The sequence below is a fragment of the Heptranchias perlo genome, unplaced genomic scaffold, assembly GCF_035084215.1.
Source record: "Heptranchias perlo isolate sHepPer1 unplaced genomic scaffold, sHepPer1.hap1 HAP1_SCAFFOLD_429, whole genome shotgun sequence".
Lineage (NCBI taxonomy): Eukaryota > Metazoa > Chordata > Chondrichthyes > Hexanchiformes > Hexanchidae > Heptranchias > Heptranchias perlo.
In genome coordinates this window covers 115,431-132,553 of record NW_027139441.1, presented here as the reverse complement: position 1 = coordinate 132,553, position 17,123 = coordinate 115,431, and the positions used below count along the sequence as shown (strand labels likewise).

The following is a 17,123-nucleotide window of genomic DNA, read 5'->3' as shown; positions in this document are numbered from 1 at the left end:
TATAAGTGCAGGCAATTGGGACTAGCTTAGTGGTATAAACTGGGCGACATGGACATGTTGGGCCGAAGGGCCTGTTTCCATGTTGTAACTTCTATGATAAGCCAACAATAACCATAATTGAGTTCCTCCTTCCATAAGCTTTATAAATCACTGGTTCGGCCTCAGCTGGAGTATTGTGTCCAGTTCTGGGCACCGCACTTTAGGAAAGATGTGAAGGCCTCGGAGAGGGTGCGGAGGAGATTTACCAGAATGATTCCAGGGGATGAGGGACCTCAGTTAGCGTGGACAGACCGGAGAAGCTGGGCTTGTTCTCCTCGGAACAGAGACGGTTGAGGGGAGATTTAATCGAGGGGTTCAAAATCGCGAAGAGTGAATAAGGAGAGAGTGTTTCCCAGTGGTGGGAGGGTCGGTGACCAGAGGGCACAGATTGAAGATAATCGGGGAAAGAACCAGAGGGAGGGAGGGGGGGATGAGGAGAATGTTATTTAACGCAGCGAGTTGTGATGATCTGGAATTCGCTGCCTGACAGGGCGGGGGAGGCAGATTCAATCATAACTTTCAAAAGGGGGAATCGGAGAAATATTTTGAAGGGGAAAGTTTGCAGGGGAAAGGGCAGGACTAATTGGATAGATCGTTCAAAGGGCCGCCACGGGGCCCGATGGGCTGAATGGCCCCCTCCTGCTCTGTCTGATTCCATGATATGAGGACAACTAAAAATAAATCAAGTTGAGGAACTTACATTTAATGCAAGTTTTAAAAAAAATGGTAACGTGACTGAAGACCGACAAATCTCGAGGTCCCAGTGGTTTCCATCTCCGGGTGTTAAAAGAAGTCCATTTGGAACTTGCCGATGCTTTGGAGTTCCGATCTTCGAAAACTCTCGATTCAGGAGTAGCCCCTTTGGACTGGGAATTTGCCAATGTCAGTCCGTTATTTAAGAAGGGCAGGAGAAATAAGCAAGGAAATTCTAGGTCCAATGCTTGTTGTGGGGAAGTTACTGGAATCTATTATCCGGGACAGCGGATTTGGATAATTGTGAGCCGATCGGAGACAGCCAGCATGGACTTGGACATTCAGAAGGCATTGTTGCAGCTCCTACAACACTCAAGAAGCTCGACACCATCCAGGACAAAGCAGCCCGCTTGATTGGCACCCCGTCCACCACCCTAAACATTCACCCCCTTCACCACCGGCGCACAGTGTATACCATCCACAGGATGCACTGCAGCAACTCGCCAAGGCTTCTTCGACAGCACCTCCCGAACCCGCGACCTCTACCACCTGGAAGGACGAGGGCAGCGGGCGCATGGGGACAACACCACCTGCACGTTCCCCTCCGAGTCACACACCATCCCGACTTGGAAATATATCGGCCGCTCCTTCATCGTCGCTGGGTCAAAATCCTGGAACTCCCTTCCTAACGGCACTGTGGGAGAACCTTCACCACACGGACTGCAGCGGTTCAAGAAGGCGGCTCACCATCACCTTCTCAAGGGGCAATTAGGGATGGGCAATAAATGCCGGCCTCGCCAGCGACGCCCACATCCCATGAATGAATAATAAGAAGAAAGGTTCCACATGAAAGACTGTTAACAAAAACAAGAGTGCATGGAATTGGAGGTAGGAGACAGTAGGGATAATGAACATGTACTTACATTGGCAGGATGTGACTAGTGCTGACCCCCAGGGATCTGTACGGGGCCTCAGCTTTCCACTGTATTTATAAATGACTTAGATGAAGGAAGAGAGAGCCATATTTCCAAGTTTTCTGATGACACCAAGTTAGGAGGCGCAGCAAATAGTGCGGACGGGAGCAGAGAGTTGTGACGGGGACAGTTCGAGATTGAGCGAGTGGGCAAAACTGCGGCAGATGGAGTTCAATGCGGGGAAGAGTGCGAGGCCGTCCGCTTTGGGCCTGAGAAAGATCGAACCGAGGACCTTCTAAACGGGGAGAAGCTCGGAGCCGTGGGGGAGCGGAGAGATTTGGGGGGGTTCGAGGACGGATATCACCAAAAGCTAGCGGGCAGGTACAAAAAATCATTTAGAAGGGATCAGATCCGACCTGGGTGGGGCGTGGCGGGAGAAAGGGGGGTGGGGGGGGCTAGAAGGCAGAGATTCCGTCCGCGAGCCAAGCAGGATGTTGGCAGGCCGACGCCAAGAGACAAAAGGAGAGTTCCTGCTCTTCGAAGGTCTTAGATCCTAATCTCTGGCGTTGGCCCAGATCACAATCCTCAGGGCTCGGCAGCAAGACGCAGCCTATATAAAGCCCCAGCCCGTCGCCAGATGCAACACAAGGCATCCTGGGACGCACAGCTGCTTTGGTCCTTTCCTGCCCCAGATGTTCAGGCTGGTGCGCTCGCTGCTGCTCCTCCTGGGCGTCGCCCGGGCCCAGATCCCCATCCGTTGCGCCAGCGCCGCCAACATGCGGGCAAAGGTTTGCTGCCCGGCCGCGTGGCAGGACGGCTCGCCCTGCGGCCGGAGCTCGGGCCGTGGGCGGTGCCAGGACGTGGCGCAGGAGAGCGGGCCCCAGGGCGGCCGGGAGCACGTCTGGGACTTCCGCCTCTGGTGGCCCTCCTACTTCTTCGTCCGCATGTGCGTCTGCAGCGGGAACTTTGCGGGCGCCGACTGCGGCGAGTGCCAGCCGGGCTGGAGGGGGACGGCCTGCCAGGAGAAGCACGTGGTGGTGCGCCGAGACCTGGCCGCCATGTCGCGGAGAGAGCGCCGGATCTTTGTCGACCGGCTGCACCAGTCCAAGACGACCCTCAGCGCCAGGTACGTCATCTACGCCAGTGAGAGCGACCGCGCGGGCTCGGAGCTGGTCTTCCGACAGGCGTCCGTCTACGACGTGGCGGCCTGGATTCACTACCTCTGCGTCAAGCCCCTGGGGGACGGCAACAGGCCGAGCTTCGCCCACCGCTCCAGCGCCTTCCTGTGCTGGCACAAGATGTACCTCCTGTACCTGGAGGCCGAGATCAGGAACATGACCCAGGACGACTCGTTCTTCATCCCCGTCTGGACCTGGGCCGGGAAACACGACTGTGACGTCTGCACCGATGACCTGTTCGGGAGGAGCGGCCCGAAGGGGTTCCTGTCGAGGCGCTCGAGATTCAGCTCGTGGCGGGTGAGAGCACGTGCGATGTATCATAGAATCGTAGAAAGTTACGGCACAGAAGGAGGCCATTCGGCCCGTCGTTGTCCGCGCTGGCCAAAAAGGAGCCATCCAGCTTAATCCCACTTTCCAGCACTTGGTCCGTAGCCCTGTGGGTTACGGCTCTTCAGGTGCACATCCAGATACTTTTTAAATGAGTTGAGGGTTTCTGCCTCTCCCACCCTCTCGGGCAGTGAGTTCCAGACCCCCACCACCCTCTGGCTGAAAACATTTCTCCTCAGCTCCCCTCTAATCCTTCTACCAATCACTTTAAATCTATGCCCCCTGGTTATTGACCTCTCTGCTAAGGGAAATAGCTCCTCCCTATCCACTCTATCTCGGCCCCTCATAATTTTATACACCTCAATTAAATCTCCCCTCAGCCTCTTTTTTTCCAAGGAAAACAACCCCAGCCTATCCAATTTTTCCTCGTAGCTAAAATTCTCCAGTCCTGGCAACATCCTCGTAAATCTCCTCTGCACCCTCTCGAGTGCAATCACATCTTTCCTGTAATGTGGTGACCAGAACTGTACACAGTACTCAAGCTGTGGCCTAACTAGTGTTTTATACAGTTCCAGCATAACCTCCCTGCTCTTATATTCTATGCCTCGGCTAATAAAGGAAAGTATCCCGTATGCCTTCTTAACCACCTTATCTACCTGTCCTGCGACCTTCAGGGATCTGTGGACATGCACTCCAAGGTCCCTCACTCCCTCCACACCTCTCAGTATCCTCCCATTTATTGTGTATTCCCTTGCCTTGTTTGCCCTCCCCAAATACATTACCTCACACTTCTCCGGATTAAATTCCATTTGCCACTTTTCTGCCCACCCGACCAGTCCATTGATATCTTCCTGCAGTCTACAGCTTTCCTCCTCACTATCAACCACACGGACAATTTCTGTATCATCTGCAAACTTCTTAATCACGCCCCCTACATTTAAGTCCAAATCATCAATATATACCACGAAAAGCAAGGGACCGAGTACTGAGCCCTGCGGAACCCCACTGGAAACAGCCTTCCAGCCTCAAAAACACCCGTCGACCATTACCCTCTGCTTCCTGCCACTGAGCCAATTTTGGATCCAACTTGCCACTTTCCCTTGGATCCCATGGACTTGTACTTTATTGACCAGTCTGCCATGTGGTCTATACATGTCCATAAATAAACACTCTGCTCTGTGCCACGATGAATTCGGTCCTTTGCTCCCTTCACAGAATCTTACAACAATAATTCCCATTTATACACCGCCATTAAGGGAGTAAAACGTCCCCAAGACGCTTCCCAGGTGTGTAAATCAGGCAAAAATTGACCCCAAGCCACATGAGGAGATATTAGGACAGGTGACCAAAAGCTCGGTCAAAGAGGGAGGTTTTAAGGAGCGTCTCAAAGGAGGAGAGGGAGGCGGAGAGGTTCAGGGAGGGAATTCCAGAGCTTAGGGCCCGGGCGGCTGAAGGCACGGCCGCCAATGGTGGAGCGATGGGAATCGGGGGATGCGCAAGAGGCCGGAATTGGAGGAGGGCAGAGATCTCGGAGGGTTGTAGGGGCTGGAGGAGGTTACAGCGACAGGGAGGGACGAGGCTGTGGAGGGATTTGAACGCAAGGATGACCATTTTAAACTGGAGGCGTTGCCAGAAATGGGGTCGGGATAAGGGGTCGCCCGTTTAAGACGGAAATGAGGAGGAATTTCTTCTCCCAGAGGGTCGTGAATCTTTGGAATTCTTTACCCCGAAAAGCTGTGGAGGCTGAGTCATTGAATACATTCAAGGCTGAGTTAGACTAATTTTTGATCAGCGAGGGAGTCAAAGGATAGAGGGAAAGGGCGGGAAAGTGGAGTTGAGGTAAAAATCAGATCAGCCATGATCTCATTAAATTGCAGAGCAGGCTCGAGGGGCCGAATGGCCTGCTCCTGCTCCTATCTCTTATGATCTTATGGACCGCAGTGTAGAGGGAGCTTTACTCTGTATCTAACCCTGTACCTGCCCTGGGAGTGTTTGATGGGACAGTGTAGAGGGAGCTTTACTCTGTATCTAACCCTGTACCTGACCCTGGGAGTGTTTGACGGGACAGTGTAGAGGGAGCTTTACTCTGTATCTAACCCTGTACCTGACCCTGGGAGTGTTTGACGGGACAGTGTAGAGGGAGCTTTACTCTGTATCTAACCCTGTACCTGACCCTGGGAGTGTTTGATGGGACAGTGTCGAGGGAGCTTTACTCTGTATCTAACCCTGTACCTGCCCTGGGGGTGTTTGACGGGACAGTGTAGAGGGAGCTTTACTCTGTATCAAACCCTGTACCTGACCCTGGGAGTGTTTGATGGGACAGTGTAGAGGGAGCTTTACTCTGTATCTAACCCTGTACCTGACCCTGGGAGTGTTTGATGGGACAGTGTAGAGGGAGCTTTACTCTGTATCTAACCCTGTACCTGACCCTGGGAGTGTTTGATGGGACAGTGTAGAGGGAGCTTTACTCTGTATCTAACCCTGTACCTGACCCTGGGAGTGTTTGATGGGACAGTGTAGAGGGAGCTTTACTCTGTATCTAACCCTGTACCTGACCCTGGGAGTGTTTGATGGGACAGTGTAGAGGGAGCTTTACTCTGTATCTAACCCTGTACCTGACCCTGGGAGTGTTTGATGGGACAGTGTAGAGGGAGCTTTACTCTGTATCTAACCCTGTACCTGACCCTGGGAGTGTTTGATGGGACAGTGTAGAGGGAGCTTTACTCTGTATCTAACCCTGTACCTGACCCTGGGAGTGTTTGATGGGACAGTGTAGAGGGAGCTTTACTCTGTATCTAACCCTGTACCTGACCCTGGGAGTGTTTGATGGGACAGTGTAGAGGGAGCTTTACTCTGTATCTAACCCTGTACCTGACCCTGGGAGTGTTTGATGGGACAGTGTAGAGGGAGCTTTACTCTGTATCTAACCCTGTACCTGCCCTGGGAGTGTTTGATGGGACAGTGTAGAGGGAGCTTTACTCTGTATCTAACCCTGTACCTGTCCCTGGGAGTGTTTGACGGGACAGTGTAGAGGGAGCTTTACTCTGTATCTAACCCTGTACCTGACCCTGGGAGTGTTTGATGGGACAGTGTAGAGGGAGCTTTACTCTGTATCTAACCCTGTACCTGACCCTGGGAGTGTTTGATGGGACAGTGTAGAGGGAGCTTTACTCTGTATCTAACCCTGTACCTGACCCTGGGAGTGTTTGATGGGACAGTGTAGAGGGAGCTTTACTCTGTATCTAACCCTGTACCTGCCCTGGGAGTGTTTGATGGGACAGTGTAGAGGGAGCTTTACTCTGTATCTAACCCTGTACCTGACCCTGGGAGTGTTTGATGGGACAGTGTAGAGGGAGCTTTACTCTGTATCTAACCCTGTACCTGCCCTGGGAATGTTTGACGGGACAGTGTAGAGGGAGCTTTACTCTGTATCTAACCCTGTACCTGCCCTGGGAGTGTTTGACGGGACAGTGTAGAGGGAGCTTTACTCTGTATCTAACCCTGTACCTGCCCTGGGAGTGTTTGACGGGACAGTGTAGAGGGAGCTTTACTCTGTATCTAACCCTGTACCTGACCCTGGGAGTGTTTGACGGGACAGTGTAGAGGGAGCTTTACTCTGTATCTAACCCTGTACCTGACCCTGGGAGTGTTTGATGGGACAGTGTAGAGGGAGCTTTACTCTGTATCTAACCCTGTACCTGACCCTGGGAGTGTTTGATGGGACAGTGTAGAGGGAGCTTTACTCTGTATCTAACCCTGTACCTGACCCTGGGAGTGTTTGATGGAACTATCTCCCTTCCCCTTAGACCTACTGCACAGGCGACGGCCGACACCTGCTCGACTTTAGCGTGATTTGCCCGCCGCATCGTGGGAGACCGATCCGTCGCTTCAACCGTCCCGACCGCCGATTTGGCGGCCTGCCGACCTTGGCGGACGTGGACGCCTGCCTCAACCTCCAACAGTTCGACACGCCCCCCTACGACCAGTCTTCGCCCTCCTCGTTCCGCTGCGCGCTGGAAGGTACAGGGTCCGGGGGTGGGAGGGTTCTGGGGCGGGGGGCGGGTTCCACTCTAACCAACCATCAGCCTCTCCTGCCCGCTGGGCTCCACCCCCGCCCCCCCCACACCGATCTCAATAGGGCGCCACCCACCGCCCAGTGCGATCTGGGTACGGACAACCGCCATTGGCGCTCCCATTGGAGGTGGAGTAGCCCTGGAGCGTAGGGGCAGGAGGAGGCCGTTCAGCCCCTCGAACCTGTTGCCCGCCATTCCATCAGATCGCGGCTGATCCGTACATAGGTACAGGAGGAGGCCGTTCAGCCCCTCGAACCTGTTCCCCGCCATTCGATCAGATCGCGGCTGATCTGTCCCTCGACTCCATTTTCCCTGCCTTTGCTCCATGTCCCTCGACACCCAACAAAAATCTTATCCATCTCCGTCTTAAATTTCAATTGACCCCCAGCCTTTTGGGGGAGGAGAGATCCAGATTCCCACTCCCCCTTTGTGTGAGGAAATGCTTCCTGACATCACCCCCTGAACGGCCGAGCTCTCATTTTAAGGCTCTGCCCCCTTGTTCTGGACTCCCCCCACCAGAGGAAATAGTTTCTCTCTCTCTACCCTATCGAATCCCTTTTTATCATTTTTAAACACCTCGATAAGATCGCTGCTCAATTAAATCCCAGCCCCACCCCAAAACTGGCAACGTTCTCCTGGTTCATGGTGCCTCCTGTGGCCTCTGGCCGACTGTGCAAACCCCCATACAAATCCTCACGTCCTCTCCAGAGAGTCGAGCCCCATAATCCAGACCGACACTCCCCGGTGCCAGTGCTGAGGGAGCGCCGCGCTGTCGGAGGGTCGGTGCTGAGGGAGCGCCGCACTGTCGGAGGGTCGGTACTGAGGGAGCGCCGCACTGTCGGAGGGTCGGTGCTGAGGGAGCGCCGCACTGTCGGAGGGTCGGTGCTGAGGGAGCGCCGCACTGTCGGAGGGTCAGTACTGAGGGAGCGCCGCACTGTCGGAGGGTCGGTGCTGAGGGAGCGCCGCACTGTCGGAGGGTCAGTACTGAGGGAGCGCCGCACTGTCGGAGGGTCGGTACTGAGGGAGAGCCACACTGTCGGAGGGTCGGTACTGAGGGAGAGCCGCACTGTCGGAGGGTCGGTGCTGAGGGAGCGCCGCACTGTCGGAGGGTCGGTGCTGAGGGAGCGCCGCACTGTCGGAGGGTCGGTGCTGAGGGAGCACCGCACTGTCGGAGGGTCGGTACTGAGGGAGCGCCGCACTGTCGGAGGGTCGGTACTGAGGGAGAGCCGCACTGTCGGAGGGTCGGTACTGAGGGAGAGCCACACTGTCGGAGGGTCAGTACTGAGGGAGCGCCGCACTGTCGGAGGGTCGGTGCTGAGGGAGCGCTGCGCTGTCGGAGGGTCGGTATTGAGGGAGCGCTGCGCTGTCCGAGGGTCGGTACTGAGGGAGCGCCGCACTGTCGGAGGGTCGGTGCTGAGGGAGCGCCGCACTGTCGGAGGGTCGGTACCGAGGGAGCGCCGCCGGATGAGACGTTAAACCGAGGGCCCCGTCTCCCCCCCTCAGGTGGACATAACAGATCCCACGGCCCACTACTGGAAGAAGAGCAGCGGGGGGGAGTTCTTCCCCGGGGTCCTGGGGCCGATATTGATCCCTCGACCAACACCGAAAAACAGATGATCTGGGTCATTTATCACATTGCTGTTTGTGGGATCTTGCTGTGCGTAAATCGCCTGCCGCGTTCCCTGCATTACAACGGTGGCCGCACTTCGAAAAGCACTTCACTGACCGTGAAACGCTCTGGGTCGTCATGAGGTGGTGAAAGGCCCTGCAGAAATGCCAAGTCTTTCTCTCCAAGGACAATGAGCCAGGCTCCTGTCCCACCGTCTACCCGCTGGCCCCGGCCGCCGCCGGCCCCGGCCGCCGCCGTCTCCCCGCTGGCCCCGGTAAGTGGGAGGGAAATCCACTGAGGTTGGGGGGAGGGGAAAGACGGACCCTCCTTTCCGAGTGTTTTCCTCCACGTACGAGCACGGGTCGTTGCTGGTTTGTTTTTGCCCGGGGTAACGCTGGTCCCCTGAAACTTTCTCTCTCTCTCTCTCTCTCTAACTTCCAGGATTTACAAACCCTCAGAACCCGACGGTCGTGATGGCCAGCATGCACAACATGGTCCACATCTTCTGCGGCGGGACTCTGAACGACGTCTTTCAGGCCACCAATGACCCTCTCTTTCCCTGTATACATGCCTACGTTGACCAGTAAGTGTTCCGCGGAGCTTTACTGCGGGGTCACGCTGATTGGCTCAGTGAGAATGAAACTGGGGGGGCCGGGGGGCGCCGGGGGGGGTGTAGTTAATACAAAGGAGGAATGCTTAAATATGTAAGAACTCATTGGTGAACTTGGCGTGTGATTGGGAGGTGAATTTCAATGTGGATAAGTGGGAGGTGGTGCATTTTGGTGGGAAGAGTCAGGAGCCAACATACTGCTTGGATAATAAGGATCTAAACGGGGGAGAGGAGCAGAGGGATCTGGGGGTACAGATACACAAATCACTAAAAGTAGTGACGCAGGTTAATAAGGCCATAAAAAAAAGGCAAATCAAGCACTGGGGTTCATTTCCAGAGGGATAGAAATGAAAAGCAGAGAAGTTATGTCAAACTTGTATCGAACCTTGGTTAGACCACACTGGGAGTACTGGGCACAGTTCTGGTCTGGTTAGACCACACTGGGAGTACTGGGCACAGTTCTGGTCTGGTTAGACCACACTGGGAGTACTGGGCACAGTTCTGGTCTGGTTAGACCACACTGGGAGTACTGGGCACAGTTCTGGTCTGGTTAGACCACACTGGGAGTACTGGGCACAGTTCTGGTCTGGTTAGACCACACTGGGAGTACTGGGCACAGTTCTGGTCTGGTTAGACCACACTGGGAGTACTGTGCACAGTTCTGGTCTGGTTAGACTGCACTGGGAGTACTGGGCACAGTTCTGGTCTGGTTAGCCCACACTGGGAGTACTGGGCACAGTTCCGGTCTGGTTAGACCACACTGGGAGCACTGTGCACAGTTCTGGTCTGGTTAGACTACACTGGGAGTACTGGGCACAGTTCCGGTCTGGTTAGACCACACTGGGAGTACTGTGCACAGTTCCGGTCTGGTTAGACCACACTGGGAGTACTGTGCACAGTTCCGGTCTGGTTAGACCACACTGGGAGTACTGGGCACAGTTCCGGTCTGGTTAGACTACACTGGGAGTACTGGGCACAGTTCCGGTCTGGTTAGACCACACTGGGAGCACTGTGCACAGTTCCGGTCTGGTTAGACCACACTGGGAGCACTGTGCACAGTTCTGGTCTGGTTAGACTGCACTGGGAGTACTGGGCACAGTTCTGGTCTGGTTAGACTACACTGGGAGTACTGGGCACAGTTCCGGTCTGGTTAGACCACACTGGGAGCACTGTGCACAGTTCCGGTCTGGTTAGACCACACTGGGAGCACTGTGCACAGTTCTGGTCTGGTTAGACTGCACTGGGAGTACTGGGCACAGTTCTGGTCTGGTTAGACTACACTGGGAGTACTGGGCACAGTTCTGGTCTGGTTAGACCACACTGGGAGTACTGGGCACAGTTCTGGTCTGGATAGACCACACTGGGAGTACTGGGCACAGTTCTGGTCTGGTTAGACCACACTGGGAGCACTGGGCACAGTTCTGGTCTGGTTAGACCACACTGGGAGTACTGGGCACAGTTCTGGTCTGGTTAGACCACACTGGGAGTACTGGGCACAGTTCTGGTCTGGTTAGACCACACTGGGAGTACTGGGCACAGTTCTGGTCTGGTTAGACTACACTGGGAGCACTGGGCACAGTTCTGGTCTGGTTAGACCACACTGGGAGTACTGGGCACAGTTCTGGTCTGGTTAGACCACACTGGGAGTACTGTGCACAATTCCGGTCTGGTTGTACCACACTGGGAGTACTGGGCACAGTTCTGGTCTGGTTAGACCACACTGGGAGTACTGGGCACAGTTCTGGTCTGGTTAGACCACACTGGGAGTACTGGGCACAGTTCTGGTCTAGTTAGACCACACTGGGAGTACTGGACACAGTTCTGGTCTGGTTAGACCACACTGGGAGTACTGGGCACAGTTGTGGTCTGGTTAGACTACACCGGGAGCACTGGGCACAGTTCTGGTCTGGATAGACCACACTGGGAGTACTGGGCACAGTTCTGGTCTGGTTAGACCACACTGGGAGCACTGGGCACAGTTCTGGTCTGGTTAGACCACACTGGGAGTACTGGGCACAGTTCTGGTCTGGATCGACCACACTGGGAGTACTGGGCACAGTTCTGGTCTGGTTAGCCCACACTGGGAGTACTGGGCACAGTTCCGGTCTGGTTAGACCACACTGGGAGCACTGTGCACAGTTCTGGTCTGGTTAGACTACACTGGGAGTACTGGGCACAGTTCCGGTCTGGTTAGACCACACTGGGAGTACTGTGCACAGTTCCGGTCTGGTTCGACCACACTGGGAGTACTGGGCACAGTTCCGGTCTGGTTAGACTACACTGGGAGTACTGGGCACAGTTCTGGGGTGGTTGGACCACACTGGGAGCACTGTGCACAGTTCTGGTCTGGTTAGACTACACTGGGAGTACTGGGCACAGTTCTGGTCTGGTTAGACTACACTGGGAGCACTGTGCACAGTTCTGGTCTGGTTAGACTACACTGGGAGTACTGGGCACAGTTCTGGTCTGGTTAGACTACACTGGGAGCACTGGGCACAGTTCTGGTCTGGATAGACCACACTGGGAGTACTGGGCACAGTTCTGGTCTGGTTGGACCACACTGGGAGTACTGTGCACAGTTCCGGTCTGGTTGTACCACACTGGGAGTACTGGGCACAGTTCTGGTCTGGTTAGACCACACTGGGAGTACTGGGCACAGTTCTGGTCTGGTTAGACCACACTGGGAGTACTGGGCACAGTTCTGGTCTGGTTAGACCACACTGGGAGTACTGGGCACAGTTCTGGTCTGGTTAGACTACACCGGGAGCACTGGACACAGTTCTGGTCTGGATAGACCACACTGGGAGTACTGGGCACAGTTCTGGTCTGGTTAGACCACACTGGGAGTACTGTGCACAGTTCCGGTCTGGTTGTACCACACTGGGAGTACTGGGCACAGTTCTGGTCTGGTTAGACCACACTGGGAGCACTGGGCACAGTTCTGGTCTGGTTAGACTACACTGGGAGTACTGTGCACAGTTCTGGTCTGGTTAGACTACACTGGGAGCACTGGGCACAGTTCTGGTCTGGTTAGACCACACTGGGAGCACTGGGCACAGTTCTGGTCTGGTTAGACTACACTGGGAGTACTGTGCACAGTCCTGGTCTGGTTAGACCACACTGGGAGCACTGGGCACAGTTCTGGTCTGGTTAGACCACACTGGGAGTACTGTGCACAGTCCTGGTCTGGTTAGCCCACACTTGGAGTACTGGGCACAGTTCTGGTCTGGATAGACCACACTGGGAGTACTGGGCACAGTTCTGGTCTGGTTAGACCACACTGGGAGTACTGGACACAGTTCTGGTCTGGTTAGACCACACTGGGAGCACTGGGCACAGTTCTGGTCTTATTTTTAAACTGTGGTCCCGAGTTCTAGTCTCTCCCACAAGGGGAAACATCCCCTCAGCATCTACCCCTTCAAGTCCCCTCAGGATCTTATATGTTTCAATAAGATCACCGCTCATTCTTCTAAACTCCAGTGTATACAGGCCCAACTTGTCCAACCTTTCCTCATAAGATAACCCCCTCATCCCAGGAATCAGTCGAGTGAACCTTCTCTGAACCGTCTCCAAAGCAATTACGTCCTTTCTTAAATAAGGAGACCAGAACTGCACACAGCATTCTGGATGTGGTCTCACCAATGCCCTGTACAACTGTAGCAAAACATCTCCACTTTTATATTCCATTCCCCTTGCAATAAATGACAACACTCCATTTGCCTTCCTAATCACTTGCTGTACCTGCAGACTAACTGAAATCCAATAGGGGAATTCAGGAGAAACTTCTTGAGCCAGAGAGTGGTGAGAATGTGGAACTCGCTCCCACAAGGAGTGGTTGAGGTGAATAGTGTCGATGCATTTAAGGGGAAGCCAGATAAACACATGAGGGAGAAAGGAACAGAAGGAAATGGTGAGAGGGTGAGATGACGCAGGGAGGGAAGAGGCTCGTGTGGAGCATAAACACCGGCATGGACCTGTTGGGCCGAATGGCCAGTTTCTGTGCTGTGCACTCGATGAAATTCGATGTAGTATGCCTTTTTTCTTTAGTTTCAATTTTACCCTTATCTCTTTATTCATCCATGGTGTTTTGTTACTGGCTAGTCTGCTCTTGTTTTTTCGAGGAATATATTTGTCCTGACCGCAGTTTTAAATATTTCCCACTGCTGTTCTATCTCTTTGCCAAATTTTTTTTCCAGTTTTACTTTCCCTAGTTCCACACTCATCCCCCTCAAAATCAGCTTGTTTCCAATTTATTACTTTGCTCTTTGCCTTCCTTCTGCCTTTCTCGATCATTATCTTAAACCTTACCAAGTTATGATCGCTATTGCCTCGATGCTCCCCGACGCTGACTTCCCTGACCTGCTCTGGTCTCATTTCCCATCACTGGATCCAGCTGTGATTCCTCTCTTGTTGGGAATCTCACGCACTGGGGAAGAACGGAGTCCTGAACACAGGGTAAAATCTCCATTCCCTTTTCCCTCCTTTCCCTACGACTTCTTCACACTTTATTTGTGGGCAGTTGAAAACTCCCATGATTATCATTGGAGGAATTTTACACCTTTCATCGATTTGTCTCCATATTCCAATCCACGATGAGGTGGTCTGCAGAATGTGCCGATTAACGTGATCGATCCCTTCTTATCTGTTGTCTCAATCCAGATGGATTCGGATTCGAACTCAACATTAATTATTTCTCATTTCCCATGATGTCCAAATTGGGACAGATCCCATATCCCACACTCTCAGCATTCACTTAAAAAGGTGCCACGTAAAAGTCATTTGTTGTACTCCCACCGTCATTAAACCCCAGAATCACCCACTCATTAAACCCCAGTCCCCACCGTCATTAAACCCCAGAATCACCCCCCGTCATTAAACCCCAGTCCCCACCCACTGTCATTAAACCCCAGAATCACCCCGTCATTAAACCCCAGAATCACCCACTCATTAAACCCCAGAATCACCCACTCATTAAACCCCAGTCCCCCCCGTCATTAAACCCCAGTCCCCCCCGTCATTAAACCCCAGTCCCTCCCCGTCATTAAACCCCAGTCCCCACCGTCATTAAACCCGTCCCCCCCGTCATTAAACCCCAGTCCCCCCCGTCATTAAACCCCAGTCCCCACTGTCATTAAACCCCAGTCCCCCCCCGTCATTAAACCCCAGTCCCCCCCCGTCATTAAACCCCAGAATCACCCACTGTCATTAAACCCCAGTCCCCCCCGTCATTAAACCTCAGTCCCCACCGTCATTAAACCCCAGAATCACCCACTCATTAAACCCCAGTCCCCCCCCGTCATTAAACCCCAGTCCCCCCCGTCATTAAACCCCAGTCCCCACCCACCGTCATTAAACCCCAGTCCCCCCCGTCATTAAACCCCAGTCCCCCCCGTCATTAAACCCCAGTCCCCCCCGTCATTAAACCCCAGTCCCCCCCGTCATTAAACCCCAGTCGCCCCCATCATTAAACCCCAGTCCCCCCCGTCATTAAACCCCAGTCCCCACCCACCGTCATTAAACCCCAGTCCCCCCCGTCATTAAACCCCAGTCCCCCCCGTCATTAAACCCCAGTCCCCCCCGTCATTAAACCCCAGTCCCCCCCGTCATTAAACCCCAGTCCCCCCCGTCATTAAACCCCAGTCCCCCCCACTCATTAAACCCCAGTCCCCACCGTCATTAAACCCCAGTCCCCCCCGTCATTAAACCCCAGTCCCCCCCGTCATTAAACCCCAGTCCACCCCCGTCATTAAACCCCAGTCCCCCCCGTCATTAAACCCCAGTCCCCCCCGTCATTAAACCCCAGAATCACCCCCCGTCATTAAACCCCAGTCCCCACCGTCATTAAACCCCAGTCCCCACCGTCATTAAACCCCAGTCCCCCCCGTCATTAAACCCCAGTCCCCACCGTCATTAAACCCCAGTCCCCCCCGTCATTAAACCCCAGTCCCCACCTTATTTTGACGTATTTCTCTGTACCGTTTTGCAGGATCTTCGAGCGTTGGCTGAGGAGACATCCCAACAGTGCTGAGCTCTATCCCACGGACCCCGGGGTTCCTTATGGTCACCGGGGAAATGACAGGATGGTTCCATTTCTTCCGGTCGTGGAAAACCGCCACATGATGAGGAGCTGCATAACCTTCGGATATGACTACGAGGACTAGTACCGCCTCGATTGACGGGGCTGCTCCCCTCCCTTCCCAGGCATGCTGTCCTGAGGGAGAACCGGATCAGGACCCAGTCACTAACTGCACCGAACTCCTGCCACTTCACTCCCCGACCTGCTGCTTCCCGTTAGCTGAAAGTTCCTCTTTTCCAACCCGTGAATCCCGGGGGTCCCAGACTGACGAGAGTTGGGTCTGGTTCTGGGGTGCAGTGGGGCTGCTCAGTCCTTCTGGTGGTCGGGGAATTGGACGGTCTCCACTCGCTCCGGTGCCTTGCTCACCTCCTGTGGCTCCCCGAAGGCCCAACGCTGGCCTCCACTGGAGAGGTCTACAGCAATTAGGGGGACGGGGAGGGGGAGGGGTTCCCTCATCGTAATTTGTCCGAGTGTTCGATCCCGAACCCCTCACTGGTGTTTAATCATCGGACGGACAGAGTTTGGTCAGTTCCACACTGCTCTTCTCATTCCGAATGGTCCCAATGGCATCGTCACCATTGGAGGACTGACTCTTCCACCTCGGGCCAAACCCAGCCCCCCACACAGAGGGGGTGAAGCCCCCCCGCACTCTCTCCAATGGGGCACTGGGCGGGGCAGTCTCCTGTCTCAATGGGCTGTTAATGAGTTTTGGATTGGAGGCACATTAATGGGAACTAGAGGTAACGGGACAGTGTAGAGGGAGCTTTACTCTGTATCTAACCCTGTACCTGCCCTGGGAGTGTTTGATGGGACAGTGTAGAGGGAGCTTTACTCTGTATCTAACCCTGTACCTGCCCTGGGAGTGTTTGATGGGACAGTGTAGAGGGAGCTTTACTCTGTATCTAACCCTGTACCTGCCCTGGGAGTGTTTGATGGGACAGTGTAGAGGGAGCTTTACTCTGTATCTAACCCTGTACCTGCCCTGGGAGTGTTTGATGGGACAGTGCAGAGGGAGCTTTACTCTGTATCTAACCCTGTACCTGCCCTGGGAGTGTTTGATGGGACAGTGTAGAGGGAGCTTTACTCTGTATCTAACCCTGTACCTGCCCTGGGAGTGTTTGATGGGACAGTGTAGAGGGAGCTTTACTCTGTATCTAACCCTGTACCTGCTCTGGGAGTGTTTGATGGGACAGTGTAGAGGGAGCTTTACTCTGTATCTAACCCTGTACCTGCCCTGGGAGTGTTTGATGGGACAGTGTAGAGGGAGCTTTACTCTGTATCTAACCCTGTACCTGCTCTGGGAGTGTTTGATGGGTTAGTGTAGAGGGAGCTTTACTCTGTATCTAACCCTGTACCTGCCCTGGGAGTGTTTGACGGGACAGTGTAGAGGGAGCTTTACTCTGTATCTAACCCTGTACCTGCCCTGGGAGTGTTTGATGGGACAGTGTAGAGGGAGCTTTACTCTGTATCTAACCCTGTACCTGCTCTGGGAGTGTTTGATGGGACAGTGTAGAGGGATATTTACTCTGTACAAGAACATAAGATCATCAGAAATAGGAGCAGGAGTAGGCCATTCGGCCCCTCGAGCCTGCTCCGCCATCCAA

General features: G+C 54.1%; 1 protein-coding gene across 1 annotated transcript; it reads left to right on the top strand.

The window, feature by feature from the left end:
• Positions 1-2,307: 2,307 nt before the first annotated feature.
• LOC137312363 (tyrosinase-like) lies at positions 2,308-15,913 on the top strand. The gene is made up of 4 exons (XM_067978938.1): positions 2,308-3,121; positions 6,958-7,171; positions 9,275-9,416; positions 15,430-15,913. The coding sequence occupies exons 1-4, from the start codon at positions 2,339-2,341 to the stop codon at positions 15,602-15,604; spliced, it is 1,314 nt and encodes a 437-aa protein (XP_067835039.1). The 5' UTR covers positions 2,308-2,338; the 3' UTR covers positions 15,605-15,913.
• Positions 15,914-17,123: the final 1,210 nt, after the last annotated feature.

Bases quoted from the DNA above. Each gene is read 5' to 3' on its own strand.
- LOC137312363 (XM_067978938.1), top strand. From the start codon at position 2,339: ATGTTCAGGCTGGTGCGCTCGCTGCTGCTCCTCCTGGGCGTCGCCCGG. The intron at 3,122-6,957 runs GTGAGAGCACGT...CCTTCCCCTTAG, and splicing joins CGAGATTCAGCTCGTGGCGG to ACCTACTGCACAGGCGACGG. The intron at 7,172-9,274 runs GTACAGGGTCCG...TCTAACTTCCAG, and splicing joins GTTCCGCTGCGCGCTGGAAG to GATTTACAAACCCTCAGAAC.